The following is a 15,494-nucleotide window of genomic DNA, read 5'->3' as shown; positions in this document are numbered from 1 at the left end:
ATCCTCTGCCTCCTGCTGAGGAGCTACTGGTGCTCCTGCCTTCCTGATCTGGACAGACATTTCCTGCAGTAGTGTTGGCACCAGAGAATATAAGATGACTTAAACCTGAAATACTATGACAAAATTTTACTCATTCTTAAACTTTTAAAGTTAATCAACTAAAAAATATACAAAAATAATATATAATGTAATGTGTAACTGAAATGGATGAGAAATGCCTTCTAATTGGTGGTTTTTTCTCTTGTAGATGACAGTCATGTCCCATTCAAAGGACCTCAAGGACGACTTCCACAGTGACACTGTACTTTCCATTTTAAATGAACAGCGCATTCGGGGTATTTTATGCGATGTCACCATAATTGTGGAAGACACCAAATTTAAAGCCCATAGTAATGTGCTGGCAGCTTCAAGCCTTTACTTTAAAAACATTTTTTGGAGTCGTACTATCTGTATTTCAGGTCACGTACTGGAGTTAGATGATCTCAAAGCTGAAGTGTTTACAGAGATACTGAACTACATCTACAGTTCCACAGTAGTTGTTAAGAGGCAGGAAACTGTAACGGACCTTGCAGCTGCAGGGAAAAAACTGGGAATATCATTTCTGGAAGATCTTACAGATGTGAATTTTTCAAGTTCCCCCTGTCCCTATTCATACTGTGTTAATGAAAAAGGGACTGTCAAAGAGGAAAAACATGAAAAGCGACATGAAGATTCTGCTGTGACAAATGGACCACGAATTACAAATGCATTCTCAATTTTTGAAACAGAAAACAATTTGTTTTCTCCCCTTGATTTGAGGGCGAGCTTTAAAAAGGTGTCTGACACAATACAAGCTCCCAGCATTGGCCTCGACAGAAGCAATGTGTGCAAAGATGCTGAGCCAGCCAGTACCTTGGCTGAACACTCCTATGCAGTTTCTTCTGGGGGAGATACTTCACAAGGAGCACCTTTTGTTGACCAGGACAGCAGCCCTTCATACCAGGTGGGTGAGGACCACTATGAAAATCACCAAGCCACCCCAGTCATTCAGCAGGGAAAGCAAGCAGGTAGTACTCCTAAGTCAGCCTTTAAACCCCATGGCACTGGTTTGGCTGCAGCAAAAGTACCAGCCTCCACCGTAACCACTGCAGAAGCCCAGCACAAAGCAGTTAGTGATCAGGCAATTACTTCCTTTCCAAAACCTCAAGATAAAACAGGAGATTTGCATGTATCCAGAGAAGAGGGAAACACTTCTGCTAATGTCTCTGCATCTGGGGTGACAGCCACTCCACCTGTTTACACTTGTAACTATTGTGCAAAATCATTCAATGACCGGGTGTTACTCACTGCTCACCTTCAGCTCCACTCAGAGCATCAGGAAACTTTCATATGCAAATACTGCAACAAACAGTTTGCAAATCTAAATATACTGGAAAGTCATGAACAAGTCTGCACGAGATCAAGTAACTTATCAGCTCACAATGGAAATGAACAAAATTTTGCAGATAACTGCACTACTACAGAGGGACGGAACGGAAGCTCCTGTGCGAACACAGAGCCTCTGTTGTCTGAAAACAGCATCACTGATTGTTCTAATGCAAACTGCACTTTACCAGAAACGGATCATTTGGTTAAAGTCGTTGATGGGCAGATATTATACACTTGCGTTGTTTGCAAGCGTAGTTATGTCACATTGTCCAGCCTTCGAAGACATGCAAATGTGCATTCCTGGAGGAGAACATACCCCTGTCACTACTGCAATAAAGTCTTCGCGTTAGCTGAGTACCGCACCCGACACGAGATCTGGCACACTGGAGAGAGGCGCTACCAGTGCATTTTCTGTCTGGAGACCTTCATGACTTACTATATACTGAAAAATCACCAGAAGTCTTTCCATGCAATTGACCATCGCCTGTCAGTAAATAAAAAGACGGCCAATGGGGGTTTAAAACCAAACATGTACCCATACAAACTGTATCGACTCTTACCTATGAAATGCAGGCGACTGCCTTATAAATCCTATCGAAATTCTTCCTATGAAAATGTTCCAACAACTACCCAGGCTAATGAAACTCCTTCTACTAACTGTTTCATTCCGAGCTCTCTTAGCTCTGAGCTGCCACCGCTGAATTTTCAACATAGTATAATATCAAACAACAGAACTCTGGCCTTGGATACATCTTCGTGTAATAATACAGCATCTTCCACAAATACTCAGAATTCTTTCTCTGGAGGAGTAGGTATCTTAAATTCTGACCTGCAGAGGGACTTTTTCCCAGCTGAAAAAAGAGTTTCTACTGCTGCAAATGACTCAGGTTCACAGGAGTGTGATTCCTCAGTTGTGTCTTTAGCTAATGTAAATGAAAAGTCAACCTCTGTCATCAGTTACAGCAGCTCTGCACCCTCTGTTATAATGCACAGTAGCAGAGTTTCATCAGTAATAATGCACAGTAAAACAGTCACTTCCATAGAAAACAGTAAGACAGAATCTTCAAATAACCTACCCAGTCAGTCAGCAAGTGATGACTGTAAGTATGGGTCGGATAGTTATGGGAAATGCATTACAAAATCAAAAACTATTAAGGAGAAAAAGAAAACACTGCTGTACAGCAGAGCAGAAGCAACTGAGGATACACAGCACATGACAGGATCTGAAGGTTCATGTAGCAAAACTACAAATACTGTCCAAGAGTCCAGTAAAACTGAAACGTACATTGCAAAGCCTGCCTTACCTGGAACATCTGCTGACAGCAATGTCGCGCCTCTTTGTCAGATAACAGTAAAAATCGGTAATGAAGCCATTGTAAAAAGACATATATTAGGATCTAAGCTGTTCTGTAAAAGGGGTCGAAAATCCAAACACGAATCCAAACAGGACAATCTCATTGAAGAACCAGAAATGGAGGTAAAAGAAAAAAGCCCATCTAGACTCTACAGCTCAGAATGCCTAGAGCTGACAGAAATGGGTGATGATGTTAGTGACCAGGACTCCAGTGATAAACCCTGGAGACCTTATTATAATTATAAACCAAAAAAGAAATCCAAACAGCTAAGAAAAATGAAAAAGACCAAGTGGGGGAAAAAGCATAGAAGCAAGAACACTGGTATGGAAAGCCACAACACAAGCAGTCGAGAGTATGCGCTCAGGAATGCTCCTGAGGAAAAGGTGGTCAGCCAGGAGGAGAACACAGAAATGCCTAATCTTCACTGTGAGCTCTGTGAAAGAGACCAGTCTTCCACAGCAGAAGCTCAAGAACACGTACACTGGCATGTAGCTGCTTCAAAGCCTTACATTTGTGAGTTATGCCAAAAACAATTTCAAAGTCCATCCACTTTAAAAATGCATATGAGGTGTCACACTGGGGAAAAGCCCTACACTTGCAAAACCTGCGGTAAATGTTTCTCAGTTCTTGGTAATCTACAGAAACACGAACGTATTCACCTGGGTGTCAAAGATTTTGTCTGCCAATACTGTAATAAGGCATTCACTTTAAATGAAACACTTAAAATACATGAAAGAATTCATACTGGAGAAAAACGCTACCACTGTCAGTTTTGCTTTCAGAGCTTCTTGTATCTTTCTACCAAAAGGAACCACGAGCAAAGGCACGTACGCGAACACAATGGAAAAGGATATGCTTGCTTTCAGTGCCCCAAAATTTGCAAGACTGCAGCTGCTCTGGGAATGCACCAGAAGAAACATCTATTCAAGAGTCCAGGCACACAAGATAGAAAAGAGCAGTTTTGCAGTGAAAGCAGTAAACTTTTGGAAAATCCACATTTCCTTGGCTCAGAAGGAAGCGAAGTGAAAAATAAACAAAATGTAACTCCAGAAGTTATACTGTGAGTGACAATTGTGCAAAAGAGAAAAAAAATCCAAAACTATATATTGGAGAAGATAAAGATGTGTTGAATGGGGAAACGTATCAGTAAGGTCAAATTTCTTCCGTCAATATATGCAAAAGAAAAAATAACACAGAAAAACTAGTATTTGCAATAATACAGATTTAATTTGGAACACCCAAAATACTTTTGCCACAACAGACTCTAGCATAGAGAAAAAGAAAAATGGCCAACTCAGACCCTTCTACTTAACATTACAAGAAAGTAGTCACTGAACTATTTTACAGTTCTGGTTTTGAATCAGAATTGTTGGAAGCAAAAGTAATAAGTAGGTTCATTGTGTATTCTGTAGAAGGATTTTTTGCTGCAGAAACCATACATTGCTTTTTTTTTTTTTTTACAACAGTAATGTGTTTATAAAGGAAATAATTGTAATCTTGTGTATTCTAAAGTGAAGGTGGGAAGTGTTTCGTGGGCTTGGGTGTGCCGAAGTACATTTGAGTACTGCCATGCTTTTCTGTAACTCAGCCTTTACGAAACATTCAGGAGTTTAAACTACTCTTTTCCTTTCCATATTCAGTTTTGTAGTTACCATAATAACTGTTAAGTCTGAGTGGAGGTGTGAGAAGTATTCCCAACTTATATATGTTCGAGACATTTAATAAAAGTTCAGTGGAACTTGCTATAGCCAGTCTTCCAAACTGCATAAATCCCCATGCCAGTGGCCTGGTGAACTCTTCAGGTGCATTGGTCTAAAGAAAATTGTTCTTATGAAACAAAGAAGTCCTGTGTAGAAATGTCCACCTCTTGGTGGGTCTGCAACTCTTGTCTTTTAGAAATACAGTTTTTCCAACAGAAGGACATACAGACAGTTTCCCTCCTCTTCCTGGAATAATGCCTGGACACAAACAGTAGAGCAACTCCCCATAAATACTTTGAGTTTGAGAGGAGTAGGTAAATAAGACTCTTGCTTCCATATATATCCCTGAGGCTATCTGTGTGTATAAACAAGTATAGAGCCAGTTTGTGGGGTTCCCTGTGATCTCCATGCCTTAAATGCAACATTTAACCTTCAGATGTCCCTTCTCAGTGACCCCAGTGACCATTCCAGCAGCGACGGGCCAGGAGCAGGCTGCTGCAGGGAGGAGTGTCAGCCTTCTGCCTCCCTCACCCTGCCGCACCGAAGGGTGGTGGGGAGCCTGCAGTGCACAGCTCACTGCGAGCTGCGAGAATGGGCTTCTGAGAGGCAGCACCAAAATGTTCCAGTTAGTACTGTGTTGTGGAAGTGTGATTCATTTTAACTGAGATGCTTAAAAAAGTCCAAGCAGGTGTATGTCTGCAAGTTGCATTTTATATGATAGGGTTCTGTTGTACCGTATCTGCATTTCTGGTAGTCATGTTCATCCCTGTGAAGTGTTAAAAAATTAGGTCATGACAAGGGTTAGTGATTCTTGACTTCATTCTCTGTGATGGTTCACAATTTGTTACTTAACTTTGTCTTCTTGAATATTTTAAAAGAAACTATAGCTTGGGTACAATAAAACTACAATGGAAATGATAATACAGTATTGATTGAAGTAATAATACAGTCCACTTGCTTATTCTGTCACTGGTGAATGCTATGAACCCTTTGAGAAACTGGTTTCATGGCAGCTTTGGTTCCATTTAAATAAGGATAATAGAATAATAAACACAGGAAAGTATAAAGATGTTTCAAAGAAAGTACACAAAGATATCTTCTAAGTGGACTTGTATGGTGATAAATATAGACCAAAGCAAATAAGGTAGAATATTTATAAATACAAAGATAATTTTACAAATATTTTATATAACTGTATAGTTCATAAGAAAAATATTGTTAGCTTGTGTTAGGTTTGGGGGGGGTTTGTATATTTTGATAAAAACACAACAACTTTGTAACTCTGTATATTCTCTACAGTTTATAGCAAAGCAGTTTTAAGATGGCAATGTCATGTTTATAGTTCAATTGTGGCACTTTTACTACAAGTAACATGTTGCAGTAATGGATCAAGTATTAATGACCAAATTAGAATTAAAGTAAGTGTAAGAGAACGTAAATACTATACGTTGTCAAAGACTGTAATTTGCTACATAATCACATCTGTATTTTTGTTTAGAAGAAAATATTAAATGCAGATGTTAAGGATTGATAAAGAGTCTAATTTTATTTTTAGAAAGAGTGATTATAACTCTGTTTTTGCTTAATTAAAATAACATATTCCTATTTTTCTGTAAGTCTCTCAATTTTTTAAATTGTTTTAATACTTATATAATCTATATGATCCACAGATACATATCTTCTAATAGTTATTTCAGTGGAAAATTAAGCAACACGGTTACCAAGTAGTTCCTTCATTAAGGTCAGAACACTGAATTGAGAACCTGCCAGAGCTCAAGGGAAGTGATGGTATCTCCTGGCATCATACAGGGTGAATGCAATTCAGAACAGAATCTACCTGCTCAGTGTTTCAGAGGGCTGGAAATACAGGTGAACGGTGTTTAATACTTTGCAACATCTTAAACGTGTTCATGAGGACCTGAAACTTGAAAAATTCTTTTCAGTTCTGCTAGTAACCTTGTAGTATAGATTGTGTATTTTACACAGTCTACTTTTTTTGGCTTCTGTCAAGAAATACAGTTCAAAATGCAAATATCTAATTGCATATGAAAATATGAAGATACATACAAAAGAGAAGACCATGCATATTCAAAGTACTTCCCCCTTCAGCTAGGTGTCACTCGTCTGTAACCTGCATTAAAAAGCAAACTTAAGCTAAATTATGCAGGTCATTTTGGAATGGTTGGCAGGAGAGATGTGTAACTAAAAAAAGTTATAAGTCTGCTAATTGTAATAAGTTCTTTTTTTTTTCTCTATTTGAAATGCTAATTAAAAAGACAAGTGGATCATCATGAAGTTTGTGCATCTAAACAAAATGTTAGTCCTCATTTATGATACACCCAAAGTTAGAACAAATGTAGTAAATGATATTGCTGTTTTCTGTGCAGTGAGATTGCATGGCAGCTAAACGACAGGCAGAAGCATTTGTGTGTATTTTCATTACTATTATACATTCTAAACTTTCTTAACACTGCAGCTATCACTGGCAGTTCAGCAGCTTGGCTGTGAGGTTCTCTCACAAGAAGCAAAGATCCCCCATGGTACATCTCCATTGTTAAATGAAGAAATCTTTCCCGTAAGTTTGCAACTCAGCACACCAGTGTTTGTTTTAACCATGTCCTTAGCTACACAGATGTACTTGTCATACAGATACTCCTAAAATGTAACTTTAAAGGAGTCCAAAAATGAATGTTATGCAATTGAAACAGTATTCTGAATATCATTATGTTATACTAAAGCAAAACTTTTTTTAAAAATAAAACTGTGTCAGGAATCTGGCAAAACTTGATAATGCAGGTCAGTGCTGTAAAGAAAGCTGATGCTAAAACAGTAAACCCCCACCGTGGTCATAACATTTGAGAGAGTATGGAGGCAGTAGAGTCACTCTGCCTCCCAGAGTGTGGCAATGCACAGTTCAAGCACACATCTCCATTCACAGCGTGCTGCCCTGCTGCTTTTCCAGATCAAAGCTCTGACTCTGCCCAGGTGAGCCTCAGTTCAGCAGCCACCAGCCAGACAGGGCAGCCAGCCTAGACAGCCAACTGGAGATAATCAAATCCTCAATTTGTACTGTAGAGGAACCTCTTGTTTCCAACAGGTTAAAATTCAGCTTATGCAAACTCCTGTCTTTGTCAGGTTTAGGTTTTGCATTCACACAAATCCACCTGTCACTGGTGTGATGCAGCAGTTTATTCCCCTCCACTACCCTGCTTGCCTTGAAACACACCTCTCTCTTTCTTTCCCCAGCCACAATGTAGAGTATGGGGATGAGGAAGGAATGTCACCACTGCTGAAGAAGCAGTGGGGAAGTTGGATGCAAGGAAAAGCCATCAAGAAGTAACGACAGACTATATGGCTCCATACCATATCATAGTGATAATGGTAAGATTTGCAAAGGAAAAATAAAAAATGGCCAGAGCACCACAGCAGGGGACTTCAGTTAGAGACAATGACAATGCTGGTCTGCAACTTTCCAAACTTCCCTTTAACAGCAGGACAGACTGAGGAAGGTCTTTATGTGTAGAGTGAAGAACCCATGTCCTGTACTGCTTCCTGAACCAGCTTTAGCCAGCTGAACTACCCGTGTTTTAGGACGTGTCAGTCAGGAAAGGCTTCCACCACACTCTGTCTGCAGGGTCTGGGAACGTGTGTACCCTCAGTTTGACTGAGAGGGACACTGAAGCAGACAAGTCACCTGCCGCCAATGGCTGGTGGATTGGGCGGGCCCAGGGTAGATGCCCAGAACCAATGCAGGACCAGGGTGAAGTCTGGGCGTAAGCCAGATCCCAAAGTTTCACATTAGGATTGGTGTCTTCAAGAATTCTTGGTAGAAAACATGATGCAAAGGCCCTTTAGTTCTTGATGAAGGCGAGCTGCTGCAGCCTGCAAACACCTCCGGGCGCTGTGTGACTCCTGAGGGAAGCCTTGCCTGTGGCGTTCTGCAGGCAGCGACATCTGCTCCTGGGACAGTGCTGGCAGCCGAGCCATTTCCTACTTGTTTCATGGCATTTCTCACACAGCTGAACAGCTGAACGTGGACTAGTGACAGCAGAGGAGATCCAGTGGAGCCCGTGCTGTGCTTTGCATAGGGACGGGCTCTTGGCACACCACAGGCCAAAATGGCCGGAGCTGCCACTCGTTCCATTTAATGTGACCAGTCTCGGCATAGAGAACACAGCGTTCAACGTGCCGGGCTGCCGAGCCCTCTGTCCCGGTGGGAGGCATACAACCACAGAACCGATTAGGTTGGAAAAGACCTCTGAGATCATCGAGTCCAACCTATGACCCAACACCACTTCGTCAAGCAGACCCTGGCCCTGAGTGCCACGTCCAGTCTTTTTAAAATACCTCCAGGGACAGTGACTCCAGCCCATTCCACTGCCTAATCACCCTTTCTGTGAAGAACTTCATCCTAATGTCTAACATAAACCTCCCCTGGTGCAGCTTAAGGCTATGTCCAGTCTTCCTGACTAACAGCAGGGGAAGGAGCGGTCAGGGCAAGCTCCGGAACCAGCCGAGCCCCGCGGCGGCCCGCGCGGGCCGGCGGGAGCGCCGGGTGCCGAACGCCGTGCGGAGCCGCCTCGCAGCGCAGCGGGAAGAGCCGCCCCAGCGCAGGCGCCGCGCCCCCCGCCCGCCCCGGCCGGCGGTGCCCGCGGGCGGCGGGGGCGGGGCCGGGCCGCTCCTTCCCTCCCTCCCTCCCTCGCTTCCCCCGCGGCGCTGCACTGCGCAGGCGGCGGCGGCGGCGCTGGCGCGATGGCGGCGGGAGACGGCGGCGACGAGGTGCGGGTGCTGCAGAACCTGCGGGGGAAGATCTGTAAGTGCGGCGCTGCGGTGGGGCCCAGCGCCCGGGGCCGCTGCGCTCAGGTGTCGCTCCCGACCCGGCCCCGCTGCTGCCGCTCCCTCCCCGCGGCGAGACGGGCGGGCACTGGCGCGGCGGCCCTGGAGGCGGCGGGGCGGGAGCGGGGGGGCGCGGAGGGGCCGCGGGCCGGGTGCGGGTCCGGGTCGGGCCGCGCCGCGGCGGCCCCGCGGAGGAGCTTTGTGGCGGCACGTGCGGGCCGGGCCGGGGTCTGCGCGCCCCGGGGCGGGATGGGTGCGTGAGCTCTTGCGTGGATGGATGGATACATGGACGCGGCGGGGCCGGCCCGGAGTGCCAGGGAAGCATCCGTGGCTCCGAGGGATTCCTGGAGTCAGCGGGCCAACAGAAATGCCCCCTCCCGCCCGGACCTCGGGCATCACAGTCTGTTTGTCAGGCTGAAATTGCGAAATTAGCGATGTGCAGGAAGTTGGTGGTGAAGGGTTGTTCTGGAAGCGGTTACCAGCACTCCCGTGCCTCTGTGCAGAGTGTGTGCGAGCGGGAGGAGGCGGAGAGAGAGGCCGGTGGCCTTGTTTTGGTGTTTGGGAAGTGCTGACTGCCGATGCCGACAGGCTCGGTAACGTGGGAAGCCGGTGGGCTGGGAGGGGGCTCGGGGAGGCGCGGACAGTGCGGTGCGGCTGGGGAGCGCTTCAAAGCGAGTGGGAGAAACAGGATGTGCGGCGGCTTCCTGAGGGGCACCGGAGCGCGTTCACAGCGCTCGGACGCGGCCCGCTTGTTTCCTTTCTCACGCAGCCCGTCGACTTTTTTGAGAATGAAGCGAAACAAGTTGACTCGGGCATGGCGCTGGGGCTGAGAACCGGTTGTGAGAACGTGTTGAAGGATTAGGTTTGGTGGAGGAGTGGAGCCGTGTTTACTTAAATATCGTCATGCAGCCTAGATGTATTTACTGTGTCTTCAGTAAATAGAAGACTGGGTCATGAAAACAGGAGATGGCCCGGAGTGGAGCTGGAGGTGCTCTCAGCCCGAGCTGTGAGCAATAGGACGTGGTTAGGTCGGCAAGGCTGAGCACACACCGAGATCTGCTGCTGTTAGCAGTTAGCACAGAATAATACAGGCCAGCTAGCCTTTTAAAATGCAGACTGTTAGTTTTGGGGTTAAAGCATGAATTCATAGAATCATAGGGCTATGGAATGGATTAGTTTGGAAAGCACCTTACACACGGTCTCATTCCAGTGCTGCTGCCGTGGGCAGGGACACATTCTGCTACACGTCTCAGGGCTCCATCCAGCCTGGCCTTGACCGCTTCCAGGGATGAGGCATCCACAGCTTCTCTGGGCATCCTATGCTACTGCCTTACCACCCCGAGAGTAAATAATTTCTTCCGTATATTTAACCTACGTTTCAGCTTTTTCAGTTTGTTCCAATGGGAACAATAGGAACTCTTCATTCTGTCAGTGCAGAGTCCCTCTCTGGCTTCCCCCTGAGATATGGGAAGGTTGCTGTGAGGTCTTCACACAACCTTCTCCAGCTGAGCAGCCCCACCTTTCTTAATCTGTCTTCAGTAATCTCTAGCAACCAAGGTTTTATGTATTCCCTGGGGAGGTCATAGTACTCCCTAGGAAGAAGGACTATGACCCACTTCCTAGGAGTACATAAGAAGTTAGTTGCTAAAGATTATTGAAAGTGGCTTATTTTTTGATGCTATTCTGCTTCCTATCTTCTATTGTAAGGTTTTGTCAACATTGGACTACACAACATTGAGTGAGTTTTACATTTTGGGATATTAAACTTGATAAAAGTTTTCCACTATGCATTAAAAAACAAAGGAAAATGTCTTAAGACTTATATTGAAATCAGTTTTATTGTCCCGTTTATGCATTATGGATTGAGCCTGTGGTTGTATCCTAACTTTGAATGTTCAGTTAACTGACAAAAGTGTCAGTAAACAGAGGACTGTGACCTTCTTCCTGGGGAATATATGAAAAGTTCATATGGACCTGTAAGAACCCATTTGAAAAATGAGTGGAAGTAACAGCTGCAATAAAAGACATGTCTTGAAACAGTGTGAAAATCATTTTGTAAACCTACTTATTTCTTGTAAGAAAACAAAAACTGTTTAAAAACTCAATGAGTTAAATATGCTGTGGAAGCTTGGGAGCCCTCTGATGCCTAGATGCTCTTTTGGCTTCTTCACACCATAAATACTGTGTTATTTTCAGTTCTTGCTAGTATTTTAATGCTGTGTTTTGTAGGGGAAAACCCTCTGAATGAAGAATAATAAACAAATGTAATAATGTAATCCTTGATCTGGAGGGATTAACAATAGCAGGCCTCACTTTGGAAAGCTGATGTTCACAGTCTGAAGAAATTCCTTATAGCATGTTTCTTACAAGGAGAATACATTTCGGTGCCCAAGCTTTGCTGGCAATTAAAATTTGACACTTGCTCATTTTTTGTGTGTTGCATGAGAGAGCATGGTAGTTTTAATGAGGTAATGTCAGTTCTGTGTAATTCTGCATGTATTGAAAACACCATCTGCAGAAAGTTGTTATTTATACCTTGTTTTCCAATGCACAAATTGGTGGCAAAATCTAAATTTAGCAATGTTACACAAATCGTTACACCAGATTTAGAATTGAGAGGTTCTTAAAGGTGGTTTAGGCAGCTATTGCATACCTAGAAGTGAAGAACCTGAGTAAGGACATGTTTGCAGTCCCTGGTATCCTGTTTTTGTGGGCTGTCAGTGTTTGCAACCAGTCTTCTGCCTCCAGTTTTCAAGTGAAGTGAACTGGTCTTGCCTGTTTAAGACTCTGTAATATTTTTGGAAAGTGTAGTATTACTCTTAAGCAGGTTTTCACCAAAAAATCCAATAAAAAAAACTGTATTTCCTTTTTGGCAATGCTTTTGTATTGATGGCTTTATTTTATGTGCCATAGTAATGACAAGAATGCTTTGCAAAGGTATGTGGTGTCAGGTAGCTTTAGCTTATCTTGTAGTGTAGTGTTTCAGGCGGGGGCTTCTGTTTTCATTTTATGCCATGCGGAAGTACCGTTAGTGATTTTAGTTGCCTTGATTTTTGGAGTGTTTACTGAAACCTGCATTAGTGAAGCACTTGGAAAAATGTCCCTGTTGTCTCCTAGAGCTCATTTGAGGATTCAGGATGCGTTCTTTTTCCAACTTGCACTGTGTTTTTAACAGTGTATGGTTATCTTGGATTATGCTGCACTCCTGGAGTGGAATTTATTGTTGCTATATAATATGTTTAGTCCTGTGAACCAAATACTTCAGAGTTTGTGTATAAATGTCCTCTGGTAGGGACCCAGAACAAAGAAATTTAGAACATGGACACTAATTGCACACTTTGACTCAACAGAGGTTATTACATATATGTACAGAAAATGTAAACATTCAAGCAGATATCTGATGTTGTTAATACTTGATTTTTATGCAACCATTATAGCCTTAGGTTTCTCAGAAAAAGGAAGATGCAGTGTAATCGAAGACTTGAGCCTTTTTTTTTTTTAAAGGAAACAAGCTTCTTGCAAGAGTTGGGTCACTGTGTAGGTGAAATGTCTCCCACAGTCACAGATAATAAGAGGTGTTAGAAACTATGTGAAATCTCATGCTCTGTATTTCACCTGACAAGTGCTCTGAGGTTATTTTTAACTCAGGATTGAGGATCCTCTTCCTCCCAAAAGTTTGTCTGTTCTCTGAAGGCAGACACTTGGGCTACAAAATAAAGGTTTTTAACTGATTGGAAAATCAGATCACAGAATATTCTGAGTTGAAAATACCCTACAAAGATCATCAATTTCAGCTGTTAAGTGAATGGCCCCTGTGCTGATGGAACTCACAGCCTTAGTGTTGTTAGCACCATGCTCTAACCAGCTAGAATCAAAACTTGTATTTTGTGTATTCCTCTGGGTGGAAAGTTTCTTTTAAAACTGAAAAACTGCACTATAGTATACAGACAAATAGTGAATTATTCAGAAATATTTGATTTCTACTCCATTTAAGAAAATATGAAACTATAATAACTGTAATATCCTTTCAAAGTCCACTGTACGATGCCTTTACAGTGATGATTAAATAATGTTGTATTTTAAATATTTTATGGAAAAACATAAGTATTTGTATTAACTAAAAAACAGAGCTGTTCTCAGGAACAGCTGACACATCCAGTTCATGCTTATTAATTATAAAGTTTTGGTATCAGAAGCTCTCTGGGGATTACATCCAGATTGATGAATTGATTTTTATATGTCATATGTTTTATTAAATTGGCTCTTCCTTAAAAAAAGTTAAGGCAGTGGTAATCTGATGCTTTCCTTGGTTCTCCTGCAATATCTCACTTAAGGGTAACTTGGAGTTTAGTCCTTTTTTGGAGTCTAAAGCCATTAAAACCAGCTTTTGTTCACGTCTCTCAATCTGTCAACATGAAGTGTGGTGTTTAAAAATAAAGTGTATACTTCCTCCTCTCCCGCACCCAAGCTGATGAAAAGCTTGTTGATGCTTCTGAGAGCACAGGTTTCAACTGTGGAAGTTCCTTAAGTGTCTGTTCATGCTTTCCATCAGTGTACATATCCCGAGCTGAAAAATGTCATGATTGAAGTTCAGTCTGTGTTCCTGTTGAACTGTCACGTTCTCTGCTCAGAGATGGTCAGCGCAGCCCTTCCAGTGCTGGGCATTGCTTACTTTACTTCCAAGACTGTAATAAGTTAACCTAAATTAACCATCTAACACAGAAAGAGTGTGGAGGAGAGAGAAAACAGAACTTTGATTTTACATCTTACCAGCATAGAGAATAAAGCTTACTCACTGTGCTTCATATCTGCATTTTTAAAAAATAAACATGTATGACATTTCAAATCTAGTTTCAGACTGTACTTTCTGAAAGGTCTTAGGCTGTTCAGACATAAAAGTAATTAAACCTCAATACTTAGATGTACTTTTCATCCTATTTTTAATATCTTATATAAATAGATAATGTTTGTATAAAGTTGATTCCGCTTGTCATCAGGAGGGGTATTTCCAGCAGCAGGCAAGGATGTAAGAGGTCCTGGCTAAGACCTAATGCAATTCTGGTTGCCTGTGGTTTCCACAACCAAGTGGAAAAGGGGCAGATCACCTCCTCTGTTTAGGAGCCTCTCATGGGAGAGAGTACCAGAAGAGCTTGTAATTTCTTTTAGCAAAATAAAAGGTGGAAAGGGTCTGTTTGTTGTCTACAGACATTCAAAGGGGAAGGAGACATCTGGGCAGAAAGTCTGTTTAATTTAGAGAATGGTGTTGCTATAAATTAACATAGTTGTCTGTAGCATTTGGATTTTGGAAGAGCAACTTCAACTGGTTTTAGCTGTGATTGTTTAGAGGGAACCATTTCCTAACAGATCTGCCTTATGTCCAGCATGTAATTGCAGTGACCTAGATTCAATACCCAGCAAATCTTTGTATTCTTGTGCTGCCAATCTTTCCTTCTTATTAGAAACTTCCTTTTATTCTTTTCCATGTTACATTGAATTAGGAGGTGATTATTTCCCCCTTCTACTAGTCAGGAAAAAATGAACGTACTCATGAGGGATATATTTTCAAAGGCTCAGCCAACTCACAATTTGCTGTTCATTGTGGAAAATGAAATAAAGATTTGATGGGCAAAGCTTATTAATCAGCTTCCTTTAGCCAAAGTATTTGTGGAGAAAATACCAAGTGAGCAATAGCTGAGGCAGATCATGTCTTGGTGTTATGACCTAATGCCATATGACCTCAGGCTGTGAGTGTCTCGGATTTAGTAAGTTGTGCAGGGTCAGGGCAGAGATGAGACCTTTCAAGGGAAAGTGCAGGTGCTGTGCTGCAAGCAGTGCTGTTCATGAGTCAGTGTGTCTCTTCCTGTCGACTCTCATTCCATGGGAAGCTGCATGTAGCAACTTCTCTGCCCTCTTGAAGCTTATGAATTGAAAATGAATATCAAAATGCATGCTGAATGGAAAAGTAAATTTTTTGAACACACTAAAACTGTGACATTCTTGTACCTAATATTTTGTTTTTCCCCTGCAATATTTACAGTAATTTTTTTTATTTACAGATGACGCCAAACACTTAGTACCCAACAAAATGAGAGACTTTTTCTGTACCATAAACTTGGACCAAGAAGAAGTTTTTCGTACACAGGTAGTTGAAAAATCCTTAAGGTAAGCTCAGTTTTTAAATGGATGTGATGAGCAA

At 42.6% G+C, this 15,494-nt stretch overlaps 2 protein-coding genes across 14 annotated transcripts in view; both read left to right on the top strand.

Annotated features, from left to right (window-relative positions):
• The window catches only part of ZBTB38 (zinc finger and BTB domain containing 38), a 47,902-nt gene extending 41,835 nt beyond the window's left edge, over nt 1–6,067 (top strand). For all 11 annotated transcript variants that reach the window (XM_064385876.1, XM_064385871.1, XM_064385870.1 and 8 more), the window contains one exon: nt 248–6,067. In XM_064385876.1, the coding sequence (XP_064241946.1) occupies nt 248–3,826 (3,579 nt within the window). In that variant the 3' untranslated portion in view covers nt 3,827–6,067. The remainder of the gene's footprint in view (nt 1–247) is intronic.
• Nucleotides 6,068–9,133: 3,066 nt separating this feature from the next.
• The window catches only part of RASA2 (RAS p21 protein activator 2), a 45,644-nt gene continuing 39,283 nt past the window's right edge, over nt 9,134–15,494 (top strand). The window contains exons 1-2 of one of the 3 annotated variants that reach the window (XM_064385854.1): nt 9,134–9,275; nt 15,355–15,460. In XM_064385854.1, the coding sequence (XP_064241924.1) occupies nt 9,215–9,275; nt 15,355–15,460 (167 nt within the window). In that variant the 5' untranslated portion in view covers nt 9,134–9,214. Of the gene's footprint in view, nt 9,276–10,602; nt 10,643–15,354; nt 15,461–15,494 lie in introns of those variants that run through there. The other 2 variants (XM_064385856.1, XM_064385855.1) reach the window with 2 other exon arrangements.

Source organism: Passer domesticus, chromosome 11 (genome assembly GCF_036417665.1).
Source record: "Passer domesticus isolate bPasDom1 chromosome 11, bPasDom1.hap1, whole genome shotgun sequence".
NCBI lineage: Eukaryota > Metazoa > Chordata > Aves > Passeriformes > Passeridae > Passer > Passer domesticus.
The sequence above is the reverse complement of the archived record's forward strand: the minus strand, read 5'-3'. Positions and strand labels throughout refer to the sequence as shown.